The following is a 23,913-nucleotide window of genomic DNA, read 5'->3' as shown; positions in this document are numbered from 1 at the left end:
CATACCAGGTTTAAGGTATGTCTGGCATGATGAAACCTTTGAGAGCTGCTGAGTCCACTTGGAAAATGGTGGAAGGATTACTGGGTACCAAACAGCAAACTAGTTCAGTGGCCTAAAACAATTTCACATTTAAAACTTGATTTTTTAAAATTATTTTTAAATGACTTGATTCTTTTTTAACAGAGTATAATTTGAGGTGATTCCTCATTAATTTGAATTTTTTGAATGCTTACATCACAAAGTTTAACACTGCTGAAGAATACAGGACATGTAAAACATTGATAGGACAAGGGGTAAGTGATTTAAGCTAAAAGAGGATCCATTTAGATCAGATATGAAGAAGAAGGGGTTTTTACATTAAGGGTGGGCAGGCCCTGGCACAGGGTGCCCAGAGAAGCTGTGGCTGCCCCTGGATCCCTGGCAGTGTCCAAGGCCAGGTTGGACATGGGGGCTTGGAGCAGCCTGGGATAGTGGAGGGTGTCCCTGCTCTGGAATGAGACGAGCTTTAAGGTCCCTTTCAACTCAAGCCATTCTGTGATTCCATGCCAACAAGCTGGACAGTGGTTGTTCTTGATGATGAAAAATCTGTGGTTGTGGTTGTGCAAAGTACAAAACTTCTGATGTAAAATCCTCAGAAAAGCTGAAATACAAAGAGGTGATAGAATTGCTTTGAAATAAGTTTTTCTAGTCTCTTTTCTTGAGGTGTCAGTGTGTGCATTAAGCATTCTGTGCAGCTGGGAAAAATGTTTTGTTTTTATATTCAGCCCTGCTAATAAAGTCTTGTCATGTATGTCAATGAAGCAGAAAGAAAATGACTCCAGAACTAACTGTAGGTTGTCATTAAAGCTGATTTCCTACATTAAGCCAAAAACAAGGCAAGATTTCATTTCTGGACTTCCTAAAGATGTTAGTCACGCTGACAGCTTCCTAAGCCCCAAACCCTTAGAGCTATAGAAATTTATCCTGTATATGAAAGTATTTACTCTTGCCTGTCACCTTGTCCTGATCTTCACTTGTTGATCTCCTGCTGCCCTCTCTATTTTTAAAATAATTTGCTTCACTTCCAGCTGTTGACTCTTGCTGGCAACTGCTTGTAGGGTCCTGCCTGCAGAATCCCCTCCTGAAATAAGAATAAGAAGTGATTTGTTGTTTGGAGAGCACAGCTGAAGCCACATTCTGCCAGATTCTTGGGCAGCAATGTCGGGGGTGGGGGGAAGAACTGCATTGGCACTTCTGAACTTCAGGAAGGTTTTGTCTTTGAGTCATGTTTGGGTTTTTTTTTCCAACGTTGACTAAGTCAGGACCTGAGGGGAGGGGTGACAGCTGCAGTGCTGTGGGATTAAACGTAGTGTTCATTACTCTTTCGTGGTAATGTGTTTCTGAGAAATCTCTCCTTGCTCTCTCTCTCTCTCCCTCTACTTTCACCCTCATGAGTTAGTTCTGAAATGCTGAAGCTGATGGAATGACTTCTTAGGCTGCTCCAGCAGTGGTAGTGAAGAGATGTTGATGGCATTTTTGATTTAAGTGGAAGGGCTGTGTGGCACTTGAAGCTCCTTTAGGCTTTGCCCTTCCTTTCAAATCTCTGCAGTGGGTAGCACTGTATCCTAGAACCACAGGATCTCCAGAGCTGTGAGGGTCCCACAAGGATGATCCTGAGGCACAGAGCAGGTGCCGTGTCCCAGGAGGTACCTGTGTGGGGTGCATTGAGCAGAGGTATTGGTGTGCAGGTACCCTGCCTCTGGTACTCTCTGGGGGAGTCTGTTTTCTCCCAGGAAGCTGCTGGCAGCTTGGTTTAGGGTTATCTCCAGCTAACCATAAGGCAGAGGTGGGTGGAGGTAAGCCTGGTGGAGCTGGGAGGGAGGACACTTCCACTGCTCATCCTGAACGGAGCTGCTTTCCCTGAGTTAATGCGGGGCAGCTGGGCCCAGATTCCAGCTGAGAAATCCAGGTGGTGCTGGGAGAGGCCTCAAAACACCAGAGGAGCAAGAGGGCTGTGAGTTGTGCATGGATCAGGGCAGCTCTTTGGGAAGCTCAGGTGCAAACATGAGCTTGTTCCAGCAAAGCCAGCTCAGGATCTGGAGGTTTTGCTCTGGATTGCTGTGCTAGCAGAGCTGAAGACTGAGGAGCAGAGGTTTGGTGCAAGCCACTGGGCAGATCTTGGTACCCTTTTCCACCCTAATCCACTGAAATGCACTTTTCCATCCCAAGGTACTCCTTGGATTGAAGAGTGACCTCGGAAGTCATGGCGGTTGGAATTTTCTTACCTACAGTCACGTTTGTCTTGAAATGGTTTATGAGAAAATTAGTATGAAACAATGTCTTCAGTTTATTTTGTGGTGTTGGCAGGATCTTTGTACATTCTCTTTTGTCTCCTAATTGTTTGCAGGAACATAATGGTGTCATTTTCATGAGTTAATTATGGTAGAAGTTTGTTTGCTCTCTTTGTGTGTGGTGCAAGAGCTGCAGCAGTGCAGCCCCAGCCTGCTGTTGGTGGCAGGGACCCTCCTGTAGCCCAGCAGCTCTTCCCCCAATTCCCACTTTTTTCCAGCTAGGAGAATCAGGTGTTTGTAATCTGTGCTGTTTCTCTTGGATTTGTAAATCTTTTGGGTAAGTTGGACTGAGATTCACAGAGTCTGGAATGATCCTTGTGCAGTGTGCTTCAGGATGATCCTGCTTCCCAACCTGACCCATCATTCTGTGATCCCAGTTTCATTCACTTCTGTGGCTACCCTGTACAGAGTTCCATGAAATGCAAGGAAAGTGGGACTAGTTTGGGGTCAGCACAAGAGCCACAGTTCGGGGCTCTTTCTAAAGTCCCCCTTATGAAAAGGGGAAAAACTTTTTTATCCCAGCCCCAAAGCAGCCTAGCCCCGCTCTTGAGAAGCTCAGGAGATGGGAAAAGAGGAGGGAAGGTGTCTTTGCTGTGGAGAGGAAGCAATAGGAAGGGGCTGGGCATGGAAAGTTCACAGCATGTCTGTCCCTCAAACTGCAGGAATTGGATGGGGTGCGGGTTATCCCTCAGCTCCACTGGGATTCTGCCTTTCCTTTATTTGACACACTAATCTTCCCTCCAAGTTGGGGGGCAGGTACAGTGAGCTGCTAACTACACATTTGTGTCCGAAGATTTATTACAAGCTGGGAAAATCCAGAATGCTTTTGCGGGGGGGAAAGAGGGTGAATAACCCTTCCCTGCTCTGGAGAGCCTGGTTTGAGAGCAGCCCCTTGGTTCTGAGTGTCGGGGCACATCAGCAGGTTTGTCCCCGTGCTGGCTGGATGCAGTGACAGCGATGAATCACCCGCTCAGCCCCTGATTTGCGTCAATCAAACCACACTGAAGGGTGCCTTTGTTCGCGGTTTGGAAGGCCAGGGAAGCAGCTCCTCTCCAGGCTCAGCTCTGGGGAGAGAGCCCATGCTTTAGGGGGGGCTTGCTGTACTTTCCCTTCCAGCCCTCTCCCACTGGATGCCAGGTGTAGAAGTCCATCTTGGAACTCATGGATGTGGGCTTGTCTTCCAGAGGTTTTGGTGTGGAAGCACAGGGTTTCTGCGCAAGGCTGCTGTGAACAGTGTTTTTGGGCGAAGGGATGCAGGTTTATCTTTGCAGTTCATTGCTTGTGGGTTTCAATTTCTTGTTTTTTTTCTTAAGAATTTTAGTCGAATTAAAATTTCTCCAGGAGTGTTTGGACAGCGTTCTCAGGCATAGGGTGGGATTCTTGGGGTTGTCCTGTTCAGGGTCAGGTGCTGGACTGGATGATCCCTGAGGGTATTTTCCAACTGAATAAATTCTGTGATTGTTACAGAATCCTCTTTCTGAGCTAGAAACTGTGACTGCCATGGGATCATGAGCCAGGCAAAGGCAGCGCCGAAATGCAGCTCCCAGCTCGAGGGGGATTGCAAGCCCAGAAATAAATCTCGTTGGCAAACTCAGCCCCGGGGTAGGACACAGCTTGATGCTGCTGCTGCTGTGCAGGAAGGCTTTTGGAGAGGTGCTGGAAACCCCAAAACCAGCCAAACCCCTCAAGAGTCTTATCTGCTCTTCAATTCAAACCTCTGGTACCTTAGAGGGATCTGCAAGATGGATGCAGAGCTGTTCCCAGGAGCTGGCTGAGGTTTTGTGGGTTCCCTTGGAGACTGTCTGGTGAGGGCTACCTTGGGCAGATGGTGCTTCTCTTGTTGTGTGCAAAGTCCAATGGAAATCCTTCTCCTTTCTTTTCTACCTCTAAGCATCCTCCTTCCACTTGAGGGTGAGTGTGACCACATTCCCTCCTCTGCTCTTTCCTCCCAGCCTCCAGGGCTGGTAGCTGAGGTGCTGCCCTGCTCCCACATCCCTGTCCAGGCATTCCCTGCTCTCCCTTGTCCTAAATGCACCCCTGACCCAGTTAATTCCCAAACCACTTCCCTGCCTCTCCCTCTCTCTGCACTCTCAGCCCATTGAAGTCTCTTCCCCTGCTTCCCTCTGGCACAATGCCTTGTGCACATCAAAACATTGATCTCATGGGCTGTAGCCTTGCCAGCATAAAAAGGCCACTGCTCTTCCAAGCACTTTCCCCCCTGCTCCCCCTACAAACAGAGAAACCATTTTTATTTTTATTTTCTTCATTGGGCTTGCTCTCACTATTTTTCAGGCTGAAATTAGAGGATTAATTCCTGCCTTCCTGCTGACAGTCATGAGAACGAGCTAATTTCCAAGTGTCAGGATGCTGATCCTTCTCTCATTCAGTTCCCAAAGAAGGTAATAAAAGAGCTGTAAGAATAAATCGCTGTAACAGATGCAGCACATGGGCATATGGAGCTCTATTAATTCCTTGTGTTCCACCCAGCTTTTAAAATAAATCAATAAATGTTGATAAAACACTAGAGAGCATGCAGGGTTTTCCCCCTCCACCTATCTTTTCCTGCTCTGGACTCTCCGATGGTTAATTTTGGCAGGTTTTGGACAACCTCAGAATTTCCCCATGGAAATGAGCACTCACAGGCCTGCCTGCCTCGTTCTCCACACTTGGGGATCTTGTTCCCAGCTGGTTTTACTCCTTGGAGGCAGTCCCTGGCACAGGCTGGCCACAGGGCAGTGGTGGAGTCCCCATCCCTGGAGGGATCTAAAAGACAAGTTGATGTGGCACCTGGGGACATGATTTAGTGGTGGCCTTGGCAGTGCTGAGGAAACAGGTGGATTTGATGATCATGGAGGGCTTTTTTTGATTTTACAATTCTATCAAATAGGTCTTTTCTCTGCGTGGAATTCTGTGCTGATCCTTGTTGGAAGGTGTGTCAGAAGTGTTTAGGAGCTCCTCAGGGAGCTGCCCTTCCTCAGCCTGGCTGGCCTGGGAGACAGGACAGGAAAGCCTCCTGGATCTGCTCGGGTTTGTGGGTTATTTAACAAATTCTAGCTGCTTAATGAAGCACACAAGTGGATTTCTAGCACCTTCTGACTTATTTTGTCATGCAGGACAAAAGGCTGCTTACCCCCCTAGTGTTTTACATTATCCAGAGTTCAAGGAGCATTTGGGAAACACTCAGAGATGCATAGTGTGGGATTATTGGGGTGTCTGTGCAGGGCCAGGAGCTGGACTGGATGATCCTTGTGGTTCCTTCCAACTCAGGATATACTGAGATTTTATAATTTGATTTTTTGCCAGTTTTTGTCTGTCTAATCCCTGGGAAGAGCAAGGAGCCAGGCTCCAGCCTGCCCTCCAAGAGCACTCTGGCAGCTTTGCTGCCAAAGGGTGAAAGGGTTCTTGAAGCATCTGCATTTCTCAAATCAAAGGGAACATCACTCACTGAACCAGCATAAAACAGAAGGCCCTGGTCTAAGGATTCTGTGTTAATATTAACAGGTTGGAGCTCAGAAGTAGTGCTTAGAAGAGTGAAAGAATAAAGAAAAGCCCAACATGATGACTTTTTGTTGTGAAGAGCTTTAAAACTTGAGGAGCAAATCAAGGACTCAGAAGTTGGTGAAAAAAAGCAGAAACATTCCCAAAAAACTTCCAAGTGTAGTCCTAAGTTCCACAATGACAGAATCCTGGAGTATTTTACAATTTCCACCTAAGTCAAGCTAATAGAAAGACTGAACTTTAATTTCCACTGAATTACTGCCAAAAGCTTTCCTTTAGTTGAGGATGGAAAAAGCATTCTCCCTCCTGCTTTTTCAGCTTGTTCAGGATACACAGCTAGGAAAGGAGATGTCCACAAAGGCACAGAGTGACAGGGCAAGGGGAAATGGTTTCCCACTGCCAGAGGGCAGGGTTGGATGGGATATTGGGAAGAAATTGTTTCCTGTGAGGGTGGGCAGGCCTGGCACAGGGTGCCCAGAGAAGCTGTGGCTGCCCCTGGATCCCTGGAAGTGTCCAAGGCCAGGTTGGAAATTGGGGCTTGGAGCAGCCTGGGACAGTGGAAGGTGTCCCTGCCTGTTTGTGACAGGCTGTCCTTTTCCTCACTTCTGAGCCTTAACTGCAGCCGTCCCCAGTTTTGAAATGCAGCTGTCGATAAATCAAACAGGGGCCTCCAAACCATCCAGTCCCTGCAGCTGTGACTGCTGAGCTTTACACCTCTGGGCAGGGGAGCAGCAGCATCAGTCTGGGCAGGTGCCCAGCTCCCCTCTGGCTTTAGGTTGTGTTCCTGAGGCTTGAGTAGCCTGGAAAAGCAGCCTCTGGTGTCCAAGGATGAGCCAAGCCCAGGAATACAAATGTGTGAGGAGAATCATTGTTATCCAGAGCTGGTCATCCTTATCCAGGAGCCTGGTTCTGCTCTCATATACTGTCATAGGATGGGAGTGCTGGCAAATCATGGAATGGTTTGGGTTGGGAGGGATCTTAAAACTCATCCAGTTCTACCACCTTCCACTGTCCCAGGTTGCTCCAAACCCCAGTGTCCAACCTGGGACACTGGCCTGGGACACTCCCAGGGATCCAGGGGCAGCCACAGCTTCTCTGGGCACTCTGTACCAGGGCTTGCCCATCCTCACAGGGAACAATTCTTTCCCCATATCCCATCCAACCCTGCCCTCTGGCAGTGGGAAGCCATTGGCTGTGTCCTGTCCCTCCATTCCTTGTTAAAATCCAGAGCTTTGGGGTTTGTGCATGTGTTCTGAGTGGTGGATGTGTTAAGAAAAGTGTGCCTGCCTCCCTCTGGGGGCTGGATGAGAGAGGATCTGCTCCAGGCTGGGGTTCCCACAGCCTGGGAACACATTGGGGCTCTGTGTGGTGCTGAGACAGCTGGGTAGAAGGGATCCGCATCAATCAAGGATGCCAGGAAAAACAAGCACGGCATCTGCAGCACAAAGGAAAGGGAGAAGCGTGTGGCTGGATATGTGTTGGGACACTTTGGGAAGTGCCTGGCCTTCCTTCCTTCAGTTGGAAATCCAGGTGCTGGGCTGCATTTTTTCCCCTGCTGCATTCTTCGTTTGGAGCATTGTTTGTGCTACCCTTGAACAGTGACTGCTGAAGCTTCTTCACTTGTATGGGCAGCCCTGGAAGTCTGTTTTCCATCTTTCAAAATATTCCAGCTAGTTAGGCTTCTTTTGTCAATCTATTTTCTCTTGTTTACCAGGGTATTAGGGGGCTGGAATAGAAGCAGTGTGTGTTTTGCCTTAGGAAACATCAGCAGTCCAGTCACCATTCCAGAAATTCCTCTCAACTCATTTTTTTTCCTGTTTGTAGCAGAGCTCACAAGGATTGTGAGTGCTGTAAATGTAAATCTGAAAAGGTCAAACCTCATGTATGCCAGAGACAGGAGTGCAGGGTGACAGCAATGCAGGGGCAGAGTGAGTTTTAAACTGTGGCTCAAGAACAAGATGTTCAAAAAAACCTGTCCAAGGACATGCCTTGGGTATCAAGGAGGAGTTTGAGGGAAAGCAGCGAGGATTTATTTGTGTTACTCAGTGGCTTTTTAACATGCAGAAGAGAGGGATCAAACCACAGGGTGAGGCTGGAGATCAGGAAAGGTTCTTCCCCCAGAGGGTGCTGGGTGCTGCCCAGGCTCCCCAGGGAATGGGCACAGCCCCAAGGCTGCCAGAGCTCCAGGAGTGTTTGGACAGCACTGCCAGGGATGCACAGGGTAGGATTGTTGGGGTCTGTGCAGGGACAGGGACTGGAGTGGATGATCATTGTGGGTTCCTTTCCGGATGTTCTCTGGCTCTATTAAAGGCTTTGGTTTGGATGAATCCTTGTACAGAACTGCAGCAACACTGAGATCAGCTCTGCCTTGATGCACTTCCAATTCCAGGAGTGAACACCCGTGCCCAGTGCCGAGAGAATCTCATCCATATTGACAAATGTCAAGTGTCTTCAGCTGCTCCTTTGCTCATGGTGGACAAAGGATGAGTGATTCCTGCTGGCTGGGTGCTGGAGGGGGGGAAGGATTGAAATGTGGGCCAGGATTGATTTTTTTGGGGGAGGCCATTGATTGGCACTGCTGGCTTGACGGGAATATCAGCACGGCAAAGGCAGGGGATGGATTCTCCATCAGTGGCTGGAGGAAGGCAACCCAATAGTAGCTGTTGATGTAAAACACTGGAGGATGCAGCCAAAGCTGATGGAGGTATTTGTAGTTACTTCAGTTTTTTATTTTAAGTAACATCCATGTAGGAGAATATGTTCAGGTTCACAATGTGCACTGGTTCTAGGGGACAAGGAAACTGAGCCTCCTTTCCTCCAGGCCCAGCACGTTCTGGTTTATTATGTGGAGCCCACTCCCCCATTTGCTGATCATATTTTCAATGCTTTTCCCCTCCCGTGATAAACAGGGACCTCTTGGCTGCAGAAGCTCTAAAGGAAGGAATTCTGATTGATTTCTGGGAGGTGCCATCTGGATTTTTGGTCAGGGCACACAGAATGCTGTGGGAGGCATGGCTTTAAGGCGAGAAGTGGCAGAGAAGTAACTCCAAGTTAAGAAAAATCCCCTGAAAACAAAACTCAAAATTATCCCTTTATTGCCTGACTACTTCTGAATAAATGGCGCCTTAAGGAGTAAGTAGTAAACCAAGTATCTTAATTTACACTTTTCTACTTGCAGTGATGAAGCAAAAGCCAGCATAATGACACAGAAACGAGTTCAAAGGAACTGGAGCAACCTGGGCTAGTGGAAGGTGTCCCTATCCATGGCAGGGAGTTTGCAACTGAATGAGCTTTACTGGCCCCTCCCAGCCCAAGCCACCTACTCAGAATTACATCTGAAGAGCTCTGCTGAGCACTTTTTGGAATGTCTGTTTCCTTTTGTAACACACAAAAAGTATTTCATCATGCTGATTGTTCACTCAGAGGGATCCTCAGGGACTCAGATGTCCCCTGGGTGTTGTAGCTCCTGAGATTCCCTATGAAGGCTGTCTTCAGACAGACCTGGAGCAATCCACTTAGGGAAGTGCAGCCTATGAGGAGGTGGTTTGGTGCTGTTTGGCCCCCTGTGAAGGCTGCACCTAGGGGGTAAAAGTTCTATGCCCTAAAGGAACAGACAATAATACTCATTAAAATGCTGTTTAATTTATTTTTTTCTCTTTGTCACGTTATTTTGAACATAAAGTCCAGCACTGATGCTGCACTTGGGGATGAAGTTTGGTGCTGAGTTGATGGTTGGGCTCTATGATCTTGGAGGGCCTTTCCAACCTTTTCTGCAATTCCATGATTTTGGTTTGGCCTTGCGTTAAGGACTTGCTTCTCCTTGGTTTAGAAACAGGAGTTACTCCTCTACACACCAGGAATTAGAAATATCTGTTTTCAAAATGTGCCGTTCTAGTGTTACTGTGTTTAATGCAATTTAAAATGCTTTTACTAAAGCAAATCCACATTACTGGTATTATCTACTATTACTACATTAGATCGCCATGGAATAATGAGCCATTGTGGTAAGGAAAACCAATTATGCATTGCAGGAGTGTTTCAGCTCGTGTGAACCCCTTATGTGCCATAGAACTGGAATAAAGGGAATATTTGAGCGTGAGGGAGTGAGGGATTGTGCCTTTCTGGTGGTAGTGGTGAGATTTTTCCTCTGTTGGAGCTTTCTGCTGCTGTCCACCATCAGGTTGGGTCAAAGGAGGTGCTGAGGGTAGGTGCTGGGAGCTGTCCTTTGGGGTGGGATTTGTTGGTCTCCATCCAAAGTTCTCTGTAGAATGTGTCCCAACTTCTTCATGGCTCTCTAGTTTAAGGACAGTAATTCCCACAGAAACACTTAGTCTGAATATTTTAAAGCAAAACAGTCTTTTTGATGAATGACTCTACATTATTATCTCTAGTTAAAAGTAACCGTGGTGCTTGGCACTTTTGTTGGGGTTTGTTTCTTTTGAGGGTGAAGAGCCAATGCTGAAGTTTGGATTATGGTCACTCTGGATATGACTTGTTTTAACTGCATGATTGGGACTGGTTTTAACTGTATGATTGGTTTAATTGCTGTTTGTTTATGTACTTCCAGGACTGTTGAACTGATGATTTTGATTTTGACCAAGCACTATCTCCAGTCTTGCTTCGAGCACCCTGAATTAGTATGTTGGGACAGGATTTTGATTTCTTGATGCCAGTAATTTTTGTTCCAAACTTTGTACACAAACTTACTAAATTTTTATGTCCACCTGCTTGAAATCTGAGCAAAGCAAGGAGAAAACTTGTCCTTCTCACTTTCTGAGAGTGGGGATGGCACTCAAACATGTCACTTTTGCCTTCAGCAGGTGTAGGGTGACTTGCAGTTCAGGCTGCTTGTAAGCATGGTCAGCTGGTCTGTGATCCTTAAAAGGTTAGACCAAAAGGATTTTTCCCTGGTGAGCCACAGATTTATACTGTTACAGGCTTGGATGTGGTATTTCCAAGGATGAGATTCCCACCCTGAAAGATGGTTAGTGTAGCAGAAGAGGTGGTGGAGCACTGGGAAAGGTTGGGGCTGGAAGCCTTTAGAGCCTGACAGCCACCCATGGCCTGATCTGTTTGCTGACCATCCTGTCTCCATGCCTCCATATTTATTTTCCTCGATGAAAAATCCCTCCTTTTTCTCCCTCTGCTCTTTGCAGTTCTGCCATGTGCTCAGGCAGCTTCTAAGGCCAGAAGACATCTGCTTACTGGATTGGTCCTGGGTTGTTCCCGTTGCCAGCAGTGTTCAGGGAGGGCTCCAAGCCTCAGTTTCCTTTGCCTCTGTTCTCCCTGACCTCTCTGCTGCATCCAGGAATTTTTTCTGGGTTAGCGTGAATATAATGGGTTGCTGAGCAAGTGTCCTCACGTCCCTTTTCTGCACTGGAAAGGATCAGGACCTTTGGATGCAGCCTGCACTGGAAAGAGCTCATGGAATCATGGAATCTCCAGAGCTGGAAGAGACCCATAAGGATCACAAAGTTCAACCTCACAGACACCAACAATCCCGCACTGTGCATCCCTGAGAGCTCTGGCAGCCTTGGGGCTGTGCCTATTCCCTGGGGAGCCTGGGCAGTGCCTAGCACCTCCTGGGGGAAGAACCTTTCCCTCATCTCCAGTCTGACCCTCCCCAGAGCCATCACTTGTGTGGATCAGCCATATTTAGCTCATGTGCTAGCCAAGCATAGGGCTGGAAGGCAAACCATGCTCTTTGCTTCCCATCACATACAGTTTGTTCCAGCCTGGAAGGAGGGAAGCCTTTTCTCCCCAAGGCATCTCGTTATCTTGAACATCATGTCCTGTGAACGTGTGGGCAGGTGCTGGAGCCTCATTTGAAGCTGTGGAAGGACCAGGCTATCTTTCAGCTGGATTTCTTCCTGACAGTTTATTCATCTGGAGAGAAGGGAAAATTAAGCAGGTTACTGAACCTTCTCTACTGCCTCGAAAATGTGCTTCGCCTCTCTCCCGCTGCTGACAATTGCAGATAATTTCAAGGTGCTTTTATTTTTTTTTTTCTTCACCTCTTCCCTTGCTTCACTCTTGTATCAGCAATCAGTTTTGAAAAACCTGCTGGAATATGAGTTAGGATCAAAGGGGCATTCTGTCTGTGGATGTGTGTCTCTGCAGTGGGGATCTGTGTGTTGTGAATGGTGGGTGATTGGGGGGTGGCCAGCTGCCAGCAGCATCTCTCCCGCTGAACGCCAAGGCACTCCTGGGGAGTTGGCTTTTTTTACTGTGCTGGAGTTCATGGGACCTGTCTCAGCAGATGAAACACCTCACTCTGACAATGCTGATCTGGAGAAACATTTAACTGAGAGGGTGGAATCCTGCCTTTACCCCATTTGCCTCCCAAGAAGGATGGAAAATTTTATCCACTTTTGTTAAAAGGCTGCATTAATACTTAAAAAGAAAAAAAAAAAAAAAGAATGCAGCACCACTCAGGGAGCAGGAACATTTTGCAGAATGGCTCTGGAAAGAGCCTGTTGGTTGAACATAATATTCCAGAGTGAAGTTAAATGCTTGGACTATGCTAATTTCTTGAGGACAGTCACCTTTTCAGATGGATTGCACCCTGCAGATGGTGGCAGATTGTGCCCTCCTCCACTCCTGCCAGGAGCCTGTGCTCACTGACAGAATCAAAGCAGCAAAAGGATGAAGCTCTCCAGAAGAGTTGATGAATCTCTTGCCTTTAAAATTGAAGTGCTTTGTGCCAGGGAAAATATCTATGAATATATTTATAGTCATGAACAGCAGAGTCTCGGCTCCTTCGTCGCAAGTGGGGAAATTGCTGTTCCACCAAGTCTGTGAAAGTGGAATCTACTTTTAGATGCTTTGAAATGGGAGTCTGTTTGGTTTTTATTTCCCAGATTTAAAAATATCTGAAGCCCAAAGTTTAGAAATCTGTACATAATTGACATGAAGATGATATATCCAGACAATCTAAAGCTGGTGGATAAATGGCAGGTATTATGGAATCACAGAATCCCAGAGGGGTCTGGGTGGGAAGGGACATTAAAGCTCACCCAGTGCCACCCCTGCCATGGGCAAGAACACCTTCCATTGTCCTAGGGTGCTCCAAGCCCCAATGTCCAGCCTGGCCTGGTACACTTCAGGTATCCAGGGGCAGCCACAGCTTCTCTGGGCACCCTGTGCCAGGGCCTGCCCACCCTCCCAAGGAACAATTCCTTCCCAATATCCCATCCATCCCTGCCCTCTGGCAGTGGGAAGCCATTCCCTGTGTCCTGTCCCTCCACCCCTTGTCCCCACTCCCTCTCCAACTCTCCTGGATCCCCTTTAGGCTACTCTCCTCTCCTCTCCTCTCCTCTCCTCTCCTCTCCTCTCCTCTCCTCTCCTCTCCTCTCCTCTCCTCTCCTCTCCTCTCCTCTCCTCTCCTCTCCTCTCCTCTCCTCTCCTCTCCTCTCCTCTCCTCTCCTCTCCTCTCCTCTCCTCTCCTCTCCTCTCCTCTCCTCTCCTCTCCTCTCCTCTCCTCTCCTCTCCTCTCCTCTCCTCTCCTCTCCTCTCCTCTCCTCTCCTCTCCTCCTTCAGAGTAGAGGGGCTCCAGCCCTTGTGATAAGGAAATTATGTCAGGAACAGGTAGACAAACAGGAAAACCATGGATGTTTTTCCTGCTGCCTGGTATTGATCCTGGTGGCTCTCTCTGGTATAAGGCTGGGATAGTGGGGAAGTGCTGTGCAAAGTGTCAGGCTGATCCTGCAAGCAGCACCTCACCTGGCACTCAGGATATGGTGCATCCTGCACATCCCACCTGGAATCTCCTAGCGCCCCAGGGACTCTGGAAATGGTGGTAATGGAAACCCTGAATTTGTGTTGGGGTTTGCTCTGCACTGGGCAGGAGGTGGTGTTGGGTGGCCACCAGCAGAGGCCTTCTGGCACTGTCCACAGGAGAGAGCCTGAAATAGAGCTGGGTCTGGGACACAGCCCCGTGCCTGGGAATGTCATTGCTGGGATGTCATTGCTGGGATGTCACTGCTGGGAATGTCACTGCTGGGATGTCACTCCATGGGCGGTGCCTGCCTGGAGACATCAGAGCTCAGCCTTTCCTGATGGACACTGGAGAGGCCAAATGGGCTGGGTCTGAGCAGGAGCAGAGCCCAGGGTCTGGACTCCGTCGGGAATGATCGGGACACCGCTGCTCCATGGGCCCACACTCCTCTGTGGGACGCTGTGTTTGCCAGGTGGGTGGATGGGAGCAGGTACGTTCCTTGGGTTTCCCCTTTCCTGAGCCATCCTCGGTGTCCTCAGTGCCACAGGTGATCAGGGTGATATTACTTCTGGTGTGTGCTGGAGCTTAGCCTAATTTTACCTGGCTTTCCGTAGTTACCGCCTGTGGGCCAAATGAGCTGATTTGTAAACCAGTTATAGGAAAATGGAATGAAAACCAGCATTAAATGTGTGGGGTTTTTTTTCACTTGGAAATAAAAATAGACATGAAAAATGTAGTATACGTTCTCTTCCTTTAAGGTATTTTATTTTTCCTTCCCTGCACTCTTTGTTGGGGGGCAGTGGGAAGGCTGGCTGTGGAGGGTTCTGGCTTTCCTTGCCCAAAGGGGAAGGGAAACAGATCTCCTGGATTGGGCAGCTCCTCCTTCTTGCTGGAATTATGCCATTGAGCGTTGGATGGGTTACTCCAAACCTCTGCTCACTCGCATTAGCATGGAAAGGATTGTTTTATTCCCGTGGATTTCCAGAGTGACACATCTCCTCAGTTTTGTGTGGATGAAGTCATCAGAGTCTGCTGAGGAGGTTGAAGATTGTCATGTTTAGAAGGAGTTGCTTTATCCTCCCACTGCAAAGAATTAAGGGAAATAATGGCCTAGGAAGTGGAACACAATGCTTCCAGGGTTTGGCATTTGAGAAGGGATGCCTTGTCATTTGGATATCAGCCTGTCAACACCTTGAGGACCACAGGTTCCTGTTTAAATGCTTCTTAGGTTATTTTGGTTTCTAGGATAACTTTCTAGTAATAAATTAAATGTTGTTTTTTGTGTTAGCAGCTCCTGAGCATTAGAGTCCTGGGAGGGTTTGGGTTGGAAGGGACCTTCAAGACCGTCCAGTTCCAAGCCTCTGCCATGGCCATGGTGCCACTCACTAGATCAGGTTGCTCAGAGCTCCATCCAACCCTGCCTTGAATTTTTTATTTTTCCTTTTATGCTTTTACTTTGATGTTAACCAAACTGTGACCTGCTGGAATTATCTTCACAGGGTCCAGGGTAAGAGAGCAGTACCAAGGTTTTGTGAATGTTGCATCTGAGTATCTTTAGATTCTTATGAGGTGTTTGTGTGGATTCCGGTGCAAAAGAAAGCTTGAACCCCATCCTGGTTCTCTCTAGTGAGGTGCTGAGTTCTGGGGTGGGCTCCTGGCTTCACTGGAACCCCTCCACTGACATCTGGACTCTGGAATGTCTCTGGAGCAATCAGGAGCATCAAGGGTGTGAGGGGGATTTGCTGTTCCCAATGTGCCAGCCTCTTCCAGAACTGAAGAAGCCACTAGCCTGACGTACTTTCTACTGAATCCAAAGCAAGGAGTCAGAATGAAGACAAATTAAATATATGTATATATACCAGGCCATCCTGGTGATGGTGATGCATGATGTCATCCACTGTCAAGGCAAGGTGGCTCACTTCAATATTAGCTGTAGTTGTAGTAATCCTAATAACTAAAAAAATACCCCACATGAATGGGATTGTATTAACTTTCATCTAAACGGGTGTTTTGATAATTCTGACAGATCCATCTCTCTTTTTCACTTGTGTCCCCTCCTCCTGTCTCCCATCCTACCTGTGCATGGCTGCAGCGTTTTTATTTTTACCATCCACCTTTAAAATGTGAGTAAATAGTGCTTAAACCCCAGGTCTGCTTCTGTGGAGTTCCACAGGCTGGGGCAGGGTGCTGGGTTTTTTACAGCAGTTGCAGCTGGTTCCAGTTGGAGCCATAATTGGTATTTCAGCTTGATAGGTGCTGTAAATCTCCGAGAAGGGAAGAGAAGGGTGCTCTCATTTTGTTAGGCTGCCTCTCTTTTGGATGCAGAGTGCATCTTCCAGCTCTCTGGGCTAATTAAAATGCCATTACAGTACATGTGGTGCTACAATACAGTCTAGGGAGACTTCCAAAAATAGATCCTTGAGTGCAGACAAATTAGAGAGGAAATATGCGCTGAGCATTTTCTCATAGGTTTAAAGAGAAATAATCCATTTGCTGCCCTAATTGCTTTCTTGTAAATGTTGAAGGATTCCCGCACCCCCCCCCCCCATAAATTTTGAGTGAGCAGACAAATAAATAACACATCCATGATAATTAGTATTCTCATTGCTAATACTCTAACTTGTCACACACGTTTGATATGCAAGTCAGGATGTTCCAATGGCCTGTGCTTAACGGTCAGGGGTGGAGACTTTATTCCTCAGCCAGCCTGTTTTAGCTGCCTGGCATCCCAAGGCTCCAGGGGCAGAGCATGATCTGGTTTTTAAATTCAGCCAAACGTCTTGAGCAGAGCCACCCACGGACCCTCCCCAAATCCTGCCAGGAAGAAACGCAGAGAAATCCTGCTTGCACTTTGTCCTTCCCTCCAGCCCAGCTCAGGTACAGAATGCAGGGTGCTTTTTATAGCCTGCATGTGAGTACTGAGAGCAGGGGGAAAGAATCCCATGTTCCTGTGCCTGGAGGAGATCCATGGGATTACTGGGGGCTGACACGTGTGATGGAGACAGTGCAGAATTGCTGGGCAGTGCCAGGGCCAGCCAGGAGTTCTTGTGTGCTGCAGGCTGGGCTTCTCTGCCAACAGCCTGATGGAAAGGGATGCGGCTTGTGCTGTTTTGTAGAGTCCCACAATGATTTGGGGCCTCAAAGCTCATCCCATTCCACCCCCTGCCACTGTCCCAGGTGGCTTCAAGCCCCAATGTCCAGCCTGGCCAGGGATACTTCCAGGGATCCAGGGGCAGCCCAGCTGCTCGGCACCCTGTGCCAGGGCCTGCCCACCCTCTGAGTAAATTCCCTGCCTGCTCAGAAGCCCCTGGCTGTGCACTGAGGTGCTGTCCAGAAGATCTATGAGCAGAGAAGACAGAAGTTGGTTGAGTGGTCTCAAACTTGTAGTGTTAGCAGAAAACTGCTCATCCTGAAAAATGTCTCTGGGCCATTCTGTTGTCTTCCCTCAATGGAGAACAGGCTGATGCTGGCAAAACTGAGTTCTGCAGCCCCTCCGTTTCATTTTTAAAAATCTTCTCACTGAAGTTTCTCCTTGGCTGCCCACAATTCATCTTCAGATGTTGAAGCTAAAGCTGTGGCCACCAAGGCTGTCACATCCCAGAGGAATGACCTTGCACATGCCCCTGTTGGCACATCCAAGATCTCTGGATCCTCACTTGGATCCTCTGCATCGTCACTGAATGGGGAGCTCATGGTTTTGGGAAATTTTTGGGTTTTCCTTCTTCTGGCCTTGCCTGGCCAGGTATTTCCCATTTGTAGTTGTACTTTTTTCTGTCATTATCACAGCAGGAGGTGTTTACTCCTTTGTCACTGTATCTCCCATCCATCTAGTTTTTTTTAGCTTTAATTCTGCATTTCAGTCTCTAAAGGGGAGAAATCTGAGTCAGTCATGCTGATTTTCGCTACCTCTTGCTCCTGTCTTTCTCCCTGTCTCCCAAAGTTTTGCTTCTACACCTCTGTAGAACTTCTCTACTCCAGGTGTCCTTTAAAAATAATTTTCAGTTGCTCACTGCTTCGCTCCAGGAATTCAGGTAGGCCAGGGTGATTTGCATCAGGCTGAAAGATCTGAATACATGGAAAACTATTTAAATAACCTCTTCGTTCCCAGTTCTGCCCTGCATTTTTAAGCTCATCAGAGTTAATTATAGGCAGGCTGCTTGCAGTTTTCTTTAAGGCTTCATTGAATATTTCAGCCTTCCATTTCTCTTCATTTATTGTCCTTTCTGAATGGTGAAGTTGAATTTCCCTGTCTTCATCTGGTTTGGTTTTGCCCTGGATGGAGTTGATGGATTTCAGCGGCCTTTTCCAATCTTGACAATTCTCTGGTTCTGTGAAATTGTTCATTTTGCTGCTTCATCTTTTCAAATGGATTTTATCTGTCATGTTTCTGGTTTATTCTGGACTGAACTTGTAAACATTTTGCCTTTGTTTTCCTATTGTCAACGTCTTTAAAACCTGCAAGCTCAGCTACTTCCAAACCTGTCCTGGCTCTATTTACTGAATAACTTAAACAGCTCTTTGGAACAGATTAAGATAAAAAACAATGTGTTCAAGTTTCCATCAATGAATTATGGCTTCATCTTGTTAATTAATGAGTAGAAATGCCCATCTGGAAATTAAGCTACACAGAATGTTCCCTGACTCGAACCATGAATCAGCCAGGCTGGTGTCTGCTTCCCTCCAGACTCGGTGGACAGAGCACTTTGTCTCAGAATTTTGGGGAAATCATCAGGCTGATTCTTACAGAACCAATCTGAGAGGATGTTTTCTTGCCAGTTCTGTTTAGTAGCTCAGGACCAATTTGGCTAGCAGAGAGCTGGGGAATATTTTGTAGCTTGTCTGGGCTGTCTCAGTATTCAAACCAGGGTTTGTGGCTTGTGAGAGGAGTCAAACCCTAATTGCATGGCTTGACCTCTTTGCAGTGCTCCGGTGGCTTCACATCCTTGTGCTGAGGGAGGACTCCAGAGATCTAGAGTTTTATTTTTTTGTTTTATATTTTATATTTTATATTTTATTTTATTTTTAATTTCATTTTATTGATCTTTATTTGGACAGCAAAAACAGAACCTTGGTCTTGGATAGCTTGATTTTGCTTCAAGTGTTTCAGCTGTTAGTGCTTTAAAAGATGCTCCTAAATGTTCTGCTGTGATTAATCTAATACTCATTTTGAAACAAAGATTGCAAAGCATTGGCTTGTGGGTTTTTTCTTTTTTGGGAGCTTTTTTGTTTTCTTTTGATTTTTTTTTTTTATGAGTGGAAAAATTCATGTACTTTATTTCTTAGAATCAAACAAGTCAATTGACCTAGGTTTGTCTCACAGGACACCTGGGTGCTGCTGCAGGGCTCTGTTCTGTCCATGGGTTCTTTCCTGTGAAGGAACATCTTTGTCTGAAGCTGCCCAGCAGAGAAGCTGAAAATACGCTGCTCCCCAGGAGAACTGGTGATTTTCCTGGGCTGTGCTCTCCACTGGCTCTGGAGCACCTGATGGCTCGATGATATTTAAAATAGTGATGTTTTGCTCTTCCCCTTCCATCTGGGTATGGTCACTGGAGGTGAACTCAGGCAAGACATGGCGAAGTCCCCAGCTGTGCTTTCTCTCCAGGAAAACAGAGAAAGCAGGGAGAAGAAAACAAATCTTAACATTTTTCTAACGCTGTTCCTTTGCCTGAGAGAGATGGGGTGGCTTCTTGGATGTCTCCAGACAGGGTTTGGCTTGATCCTATCAGAGCTGCAGCGCAGAAAGGGGTTGGAGGGGAGAAGTGAGACAGACTGGCAAATATGGAACAAATAGGTTTGTGATAAATTTTCTGTATCCTGAGGTTCATAATGACACTGAAAACATAATTCACCATTTTTTGCTTCGTCTTTTCTTGGGGGGGAATGGGTGAGTAGAAACTTAGGTGTGGCAGTCTCCAACACTGGTTGTTCTGTTTAACTCTACCTGGATGCAAGATACAATCTTGGAAATATTTTAAATAGGGAACTGCTTCAGCAAGATGGATTTGTGCATCTCATTTTCAAAGTATGTTTTTAATGCCTTTCTGAAATCCAAACTTATGCAAAATGGGGCTTGTTATGCATGTCTCTGCATTTTAATCTCCTGCAGTGATTTGTCAGTTTTCCTTAACATCTCCCTGGCATATTCCAGCCATTCCTCAACTTTGCTCCGTGGGGCTGCATCTCTGTCTTGGTTCTGTTCTCCCAACAAGGAAGGAATGGCACTTTAGTTGTTCTCCGGTAAGGTTTGTGAGCTGACATGCCTATTTCCTCAGACTGGGGTCAGCACCAGTTGTGGACTTAAAGACCAGGAAACCCTGAGTGTAATTTGGGATAGAGCCTCCTTTGTTTTCTGCTTCAGCTGTCCTGGGAATGTTCTCGTTTCCATTGATTTGTGCTACTTGTGTTTCTGCTTTGCATCGATAATTGGTTACTGATTTGTTTTTCTGCCTGGAATGGCTAAAAATAGCTCAGCTACCCAAAGTGTTGATGTGATTTTATTTTCTTCCCCCCCCCACCCCCTTCTTTCCAGATGGGCTTTCTGGCAGAGACCAGCCAGTGGAGCTGTTGAATCCACCTCGAGTGAACCACATGCCCAGCTCTGGTAAGGAAGAAATGTCCTGTTACCCCTGGTTCCTGTTCTGGGGGGTGCAGGAAAGCACTCTGCAGCTCTGCCTTGCAAGTGGGAGAGCAGAATGCAAATGCAGAGTGCTGGAGCAGAGTCTGTTAGGACTTGCACACCTCTGCTTTCCCAGGCTGGGAGAGTGGGATTTGGGAATGGAGTCTTGCTTGAAGGCAGCTGAGGGGAGCCCAGCGTGGTGAGAGATGCCTTAGAAAGCAGAGGACAGGAGAACAAAGCAGCATCTGAGTGAGTCCTTTCCCATCCCAGAAAGAGGTTTGGGAGCTGTTGCTCTCATTAGGGAGAAGGAGCAGGGAGCCAAGGCTGTGTTGATCAAAGTGTGTCACGCCAGGCTCTGGGCTGTTTGCTGTTCTCCCTCTCCTAATGATCCTGCCAGGGCATCTCCTGGGGCTTGTCCTCCTGCTCCTCATCCTGGCTGCTCCTCTCCAAGCTGGGAGAGCTCTTGGGGCTCAGGGCTGCAGCTCTGCAAGTGATCAAAACCAAAGTTCTGCTCCCAGTACCTGGGATTCTGTGGGAAACAATCTGCTGCTGGCTTTTGGGTTTGCCCCTTCTCTCTCTTCAGGTACAAGCAGATATTTATACCAAGGGTGATAGGACATAGTGAACATTACCTACTCTGCAGGGAGCAGCTCACATCTTCCAAAGCCCCAACTTTCCCTTCTCTGTTACCTTCCAAAATGCCCTCAAGCTCTTTTCTATTAAGGATGAGATCTTGCAGAAGATCTGAGCACTTCTGGTAATGCCAGTTGGAAAGATGTAAATGAAGTTTATTCAAAACAACTTTGGTACACTGGGAGGGGGAGAGAAAAAGTGGGCTGTGACCTAACCTAGATTTTTGTGGACTGAAATGCCTATCTGGGGAAGGAAACTTTTTCAAGGAGGTAGAGTTGTTGCACTGGGGAGGAAAAAGCAAGAGATGGTTGTTTACCAGGCACAGGCATATGGCTTTGGATTCTGAGAAATCCCTCTTCCCTCCGTGTGCTTCTAAACATGTCCATCAGGTAAGGGAGGTTCTATTTTCCTAACCCTCAGAGGGATTCTCATTTTAAAATCATTCTGGTAGCACAGGTCAACTTAGAGGTTTTACTGCCCACCTCAGTTGTCAGCCAGATTGGATTTTGTGGCTCTGGATCATTGGCCAGGATTGTGAAAGGGATAGGTTTGAATCTTCTATCCCTTTATTTTGGTATTGATTTTGTTTGCTGGTTAAGTTTAATATTTCCTTTTCAGCCCAAAAACTGGTGCTGGTTGAGAGCTTAGGGAACTTTAGATAGAGTCTGTTCTGGCTGAGGTGAAATGAGGCTGTTTAATGGAGCCATTCAGGATTTAGGGAGTTCTTGCTGTTTGGACTCCATTTTGAGTATTTTTAATAGCTCACCTGTGTGATTTTGGGAAAACAGTGAGGTAGGGATCCCTGGGGAGCTGTGCTGGTGTGAAGTAGGTGGGATGAGAGATGTTTCTCCCAGTAATTGAGCTGTGGGATTGGAATTCAGGCTGGGAGAGCTGAGGGTGCTCACCTGAAGAAGAGAAGGCTCCAGGGAGAGCTCAGAGCCCCTGCCAGAGCCTAAAGGGGCTCCAGGAGATCTGGAGCAGGACTGGGGCCAAGGGATGGAGGGACAGGACACAGGGAATGGCTTTAAGCTGAGGAAGGGTAGATTTAGATGGGATCTTGGGAAGGAATTGTTTCCTGGGAGGGTGGGCAAGCCCTGGCACAGGGTGCCCAGAGAAGCTGTGGCTGCCCCTGGATCCATGGAAGTGTCCGAGGCTGGATTGGACACTGGGGCTTGGAGCAGCCTGGGATAGTGGAAGGTGTCTCTGCTCATGGCAGGTGTGGAATGGAATAACTTTGAAGATCCCGTCCCACAACCCATTCAGGCATTGCCATGTCTGTTTTTTATCATTCTTGTCCTTAGGAGTTTGCTGCAGATCTTTCTGAGAGAAAAAAGGTGAAGTAACAACCAAGCATTGCTCTGGAAAAACAAGTTGTGTGTGGGATTGTTGGGTGGTGTTCCAAGTCCCAGGCATGACTGAAATAATGCTGTTAAGAAACAGCATAAGGAAGAAAAAAAGCTTGATTATGTCCTGGGGTATTTTATTTAAAACATTCTCTGGCCCTAGTCAGGGTAAGGTTGAGTAAATTTCAGTGGTCGATGAGCTTTTATGCTTTTCTATTCAGATAAAATTTCTATTTCAGATAAAATCTCTGTGGTGTGCTTGTAGGAAACCAAAATGTTTTTCGCTTCACCACGAACCAAGTGAGGGAGAGGTTTGACCCTTTTTCTCTGATGTGAATTGTTGAGAAAATCTAAAAATCATCTATCCTGCAGAGCATTTCAACTTCATACCAAGAAATATTTACAGCAATTTTATGAAATGGTTTTTAGGAGTGAATTTGGTTGAATAGGACTGAGTTCAGTCATCGGCAGTGAAAATTATTTCTGTCTTCTTTTCTGTACAAATTAAGAATTAATTGGAGGAAGGGAAACATTTTCCCTTTTCGACGAAGTATCACCCGTAATTGTCACTTCTGAATTTCTGAGGTGCTCGCAGAAATACAACAAGACAAAGCCCCCACAGCCCACATCTTGCTCAGGAGTACAATAATCATCAGTTTGATAACTCTGCCTGCTCTGCCTCAGGCTCCCGAGGATTGCTGCGCCTTTGGCCTGGGGGAGGGAAAGGAATAAATTAACTTTGTTGAGCAACCTTGCTTCCCTTAATTTTTTTTTTTTTTTTTTTTTTAATATATAGTAATCAGAGGCTGGGGAGGCCCCAGCACAGGGTGCCCAGAGAAGCTGTGCCTGCCCCTGGATCCCTGGAAGTGTCCAAGGCCAGATTGGACACGGGGGCTTGGAGCAGCCTGGGATAGTGGAAGTGTCCCTGCCAGTGGAAAGAGACTGGAAAGGGATGAAGTCCCTTCTCCAACACAGAGCATGAAGTGGGAGATTTCAGCTCCCTGCTGCTTCTTCTGCTTCCTAGATCTAATTATCCACCCTCACTTCCACATTTGCAGAAAAAAGAGATGTTGATGTATGTAGGAATAAATGGTTTGTACAAGCCTCTGGACTAATATTGTCCTTTGGTTTTGCAGTCAGAGATTAATCCCAGTCTGTGAGGGGACAGCATGAGGTTTTGTCGTGCCCCAGAAGTAGCTACCCCTCAGAAAGGCTTTCCTTTAATGTTAAAAATATCTTGGTATATAATATGGTTATGTACATGAAGCTCAGGATGGGGGAGAAACCCATCCAAACCCCCCAAATTACCATCAAAAGTGAGTTCTGGAAAAAATAATTTTCATGTCACAACTGTACGCTGAGCAGATTCAATCCTGTCCTCTCATTAGGTTGTTGAAAAGCTACAGCTCTTTTTGTCAGCCTTGGTGTGAGTTTTGCCACCATTTAGATGATCTGGTGTAAGATAAGATTCCCAGAAAAGCTGTTGCTGCCCCTGGAAGTGTCTGAGATGAGGCTTGGAACCACCTGGGCTAGTGGAAGGTGTCCCTGCCCATGGCAGTGGATGGTTTTTGAGTCCCTTCCCACCCAAACCATTCCATGATTCCAAGGTACCAGAGAAACTGCAGCTGAAAGCCTGGAGTTGAAATCAGCTCAAGGTTGTATGTCCTGCAGTACTTATGATTTATTAATATTTGTCTTTCATTTCCAGCCCTGAGCTGAATGGACAAACCGTAGCCCATGCAGTGACAATAAAAGGAGTGTTACACCTGCTGGAGG

The 23,913-nt window shown here is 47.0% G+C and overlaps 1 protein-coding gene across 1 annotated transcript in view; it reads left to right on the top strand.

Moving 5' to 3' along the window:
* HDAC4 (histone deacetylase 4) overlaps positions 1–23,913 on the top strand; it is a 172,703-nt gene that overhangs the window by 48,739 nt on the left and 100,051 nt on the right. Inside the window, exon 3 of the mRNA XM_062506782.1 lies at positions 20,075–20,146. Coding sequence (XP_062362766.1) covers positions 20,075–20,146 — 72 coding nt within the window. The remainder of the gene's footprint in view (positions 1–20,074; positions 20,147–23,913) is intronic.

This window comes from Cinclus cinclus, chromosome 21 (assembly GCF_963662255.1).
Source record: "Cinclus cinclus chromosome 21, bCinCin1.1, whole genome shotgun sequence".
Lineage (NCBI taxonomy): Eukaryota > Metazoa > Chordata > Aves > Passeriformes > Cinclidae > Cinclus > Cinclus cinclus.
This window is presented reverse-complemented; position numbering and strand designations above follow the sequence as displayed.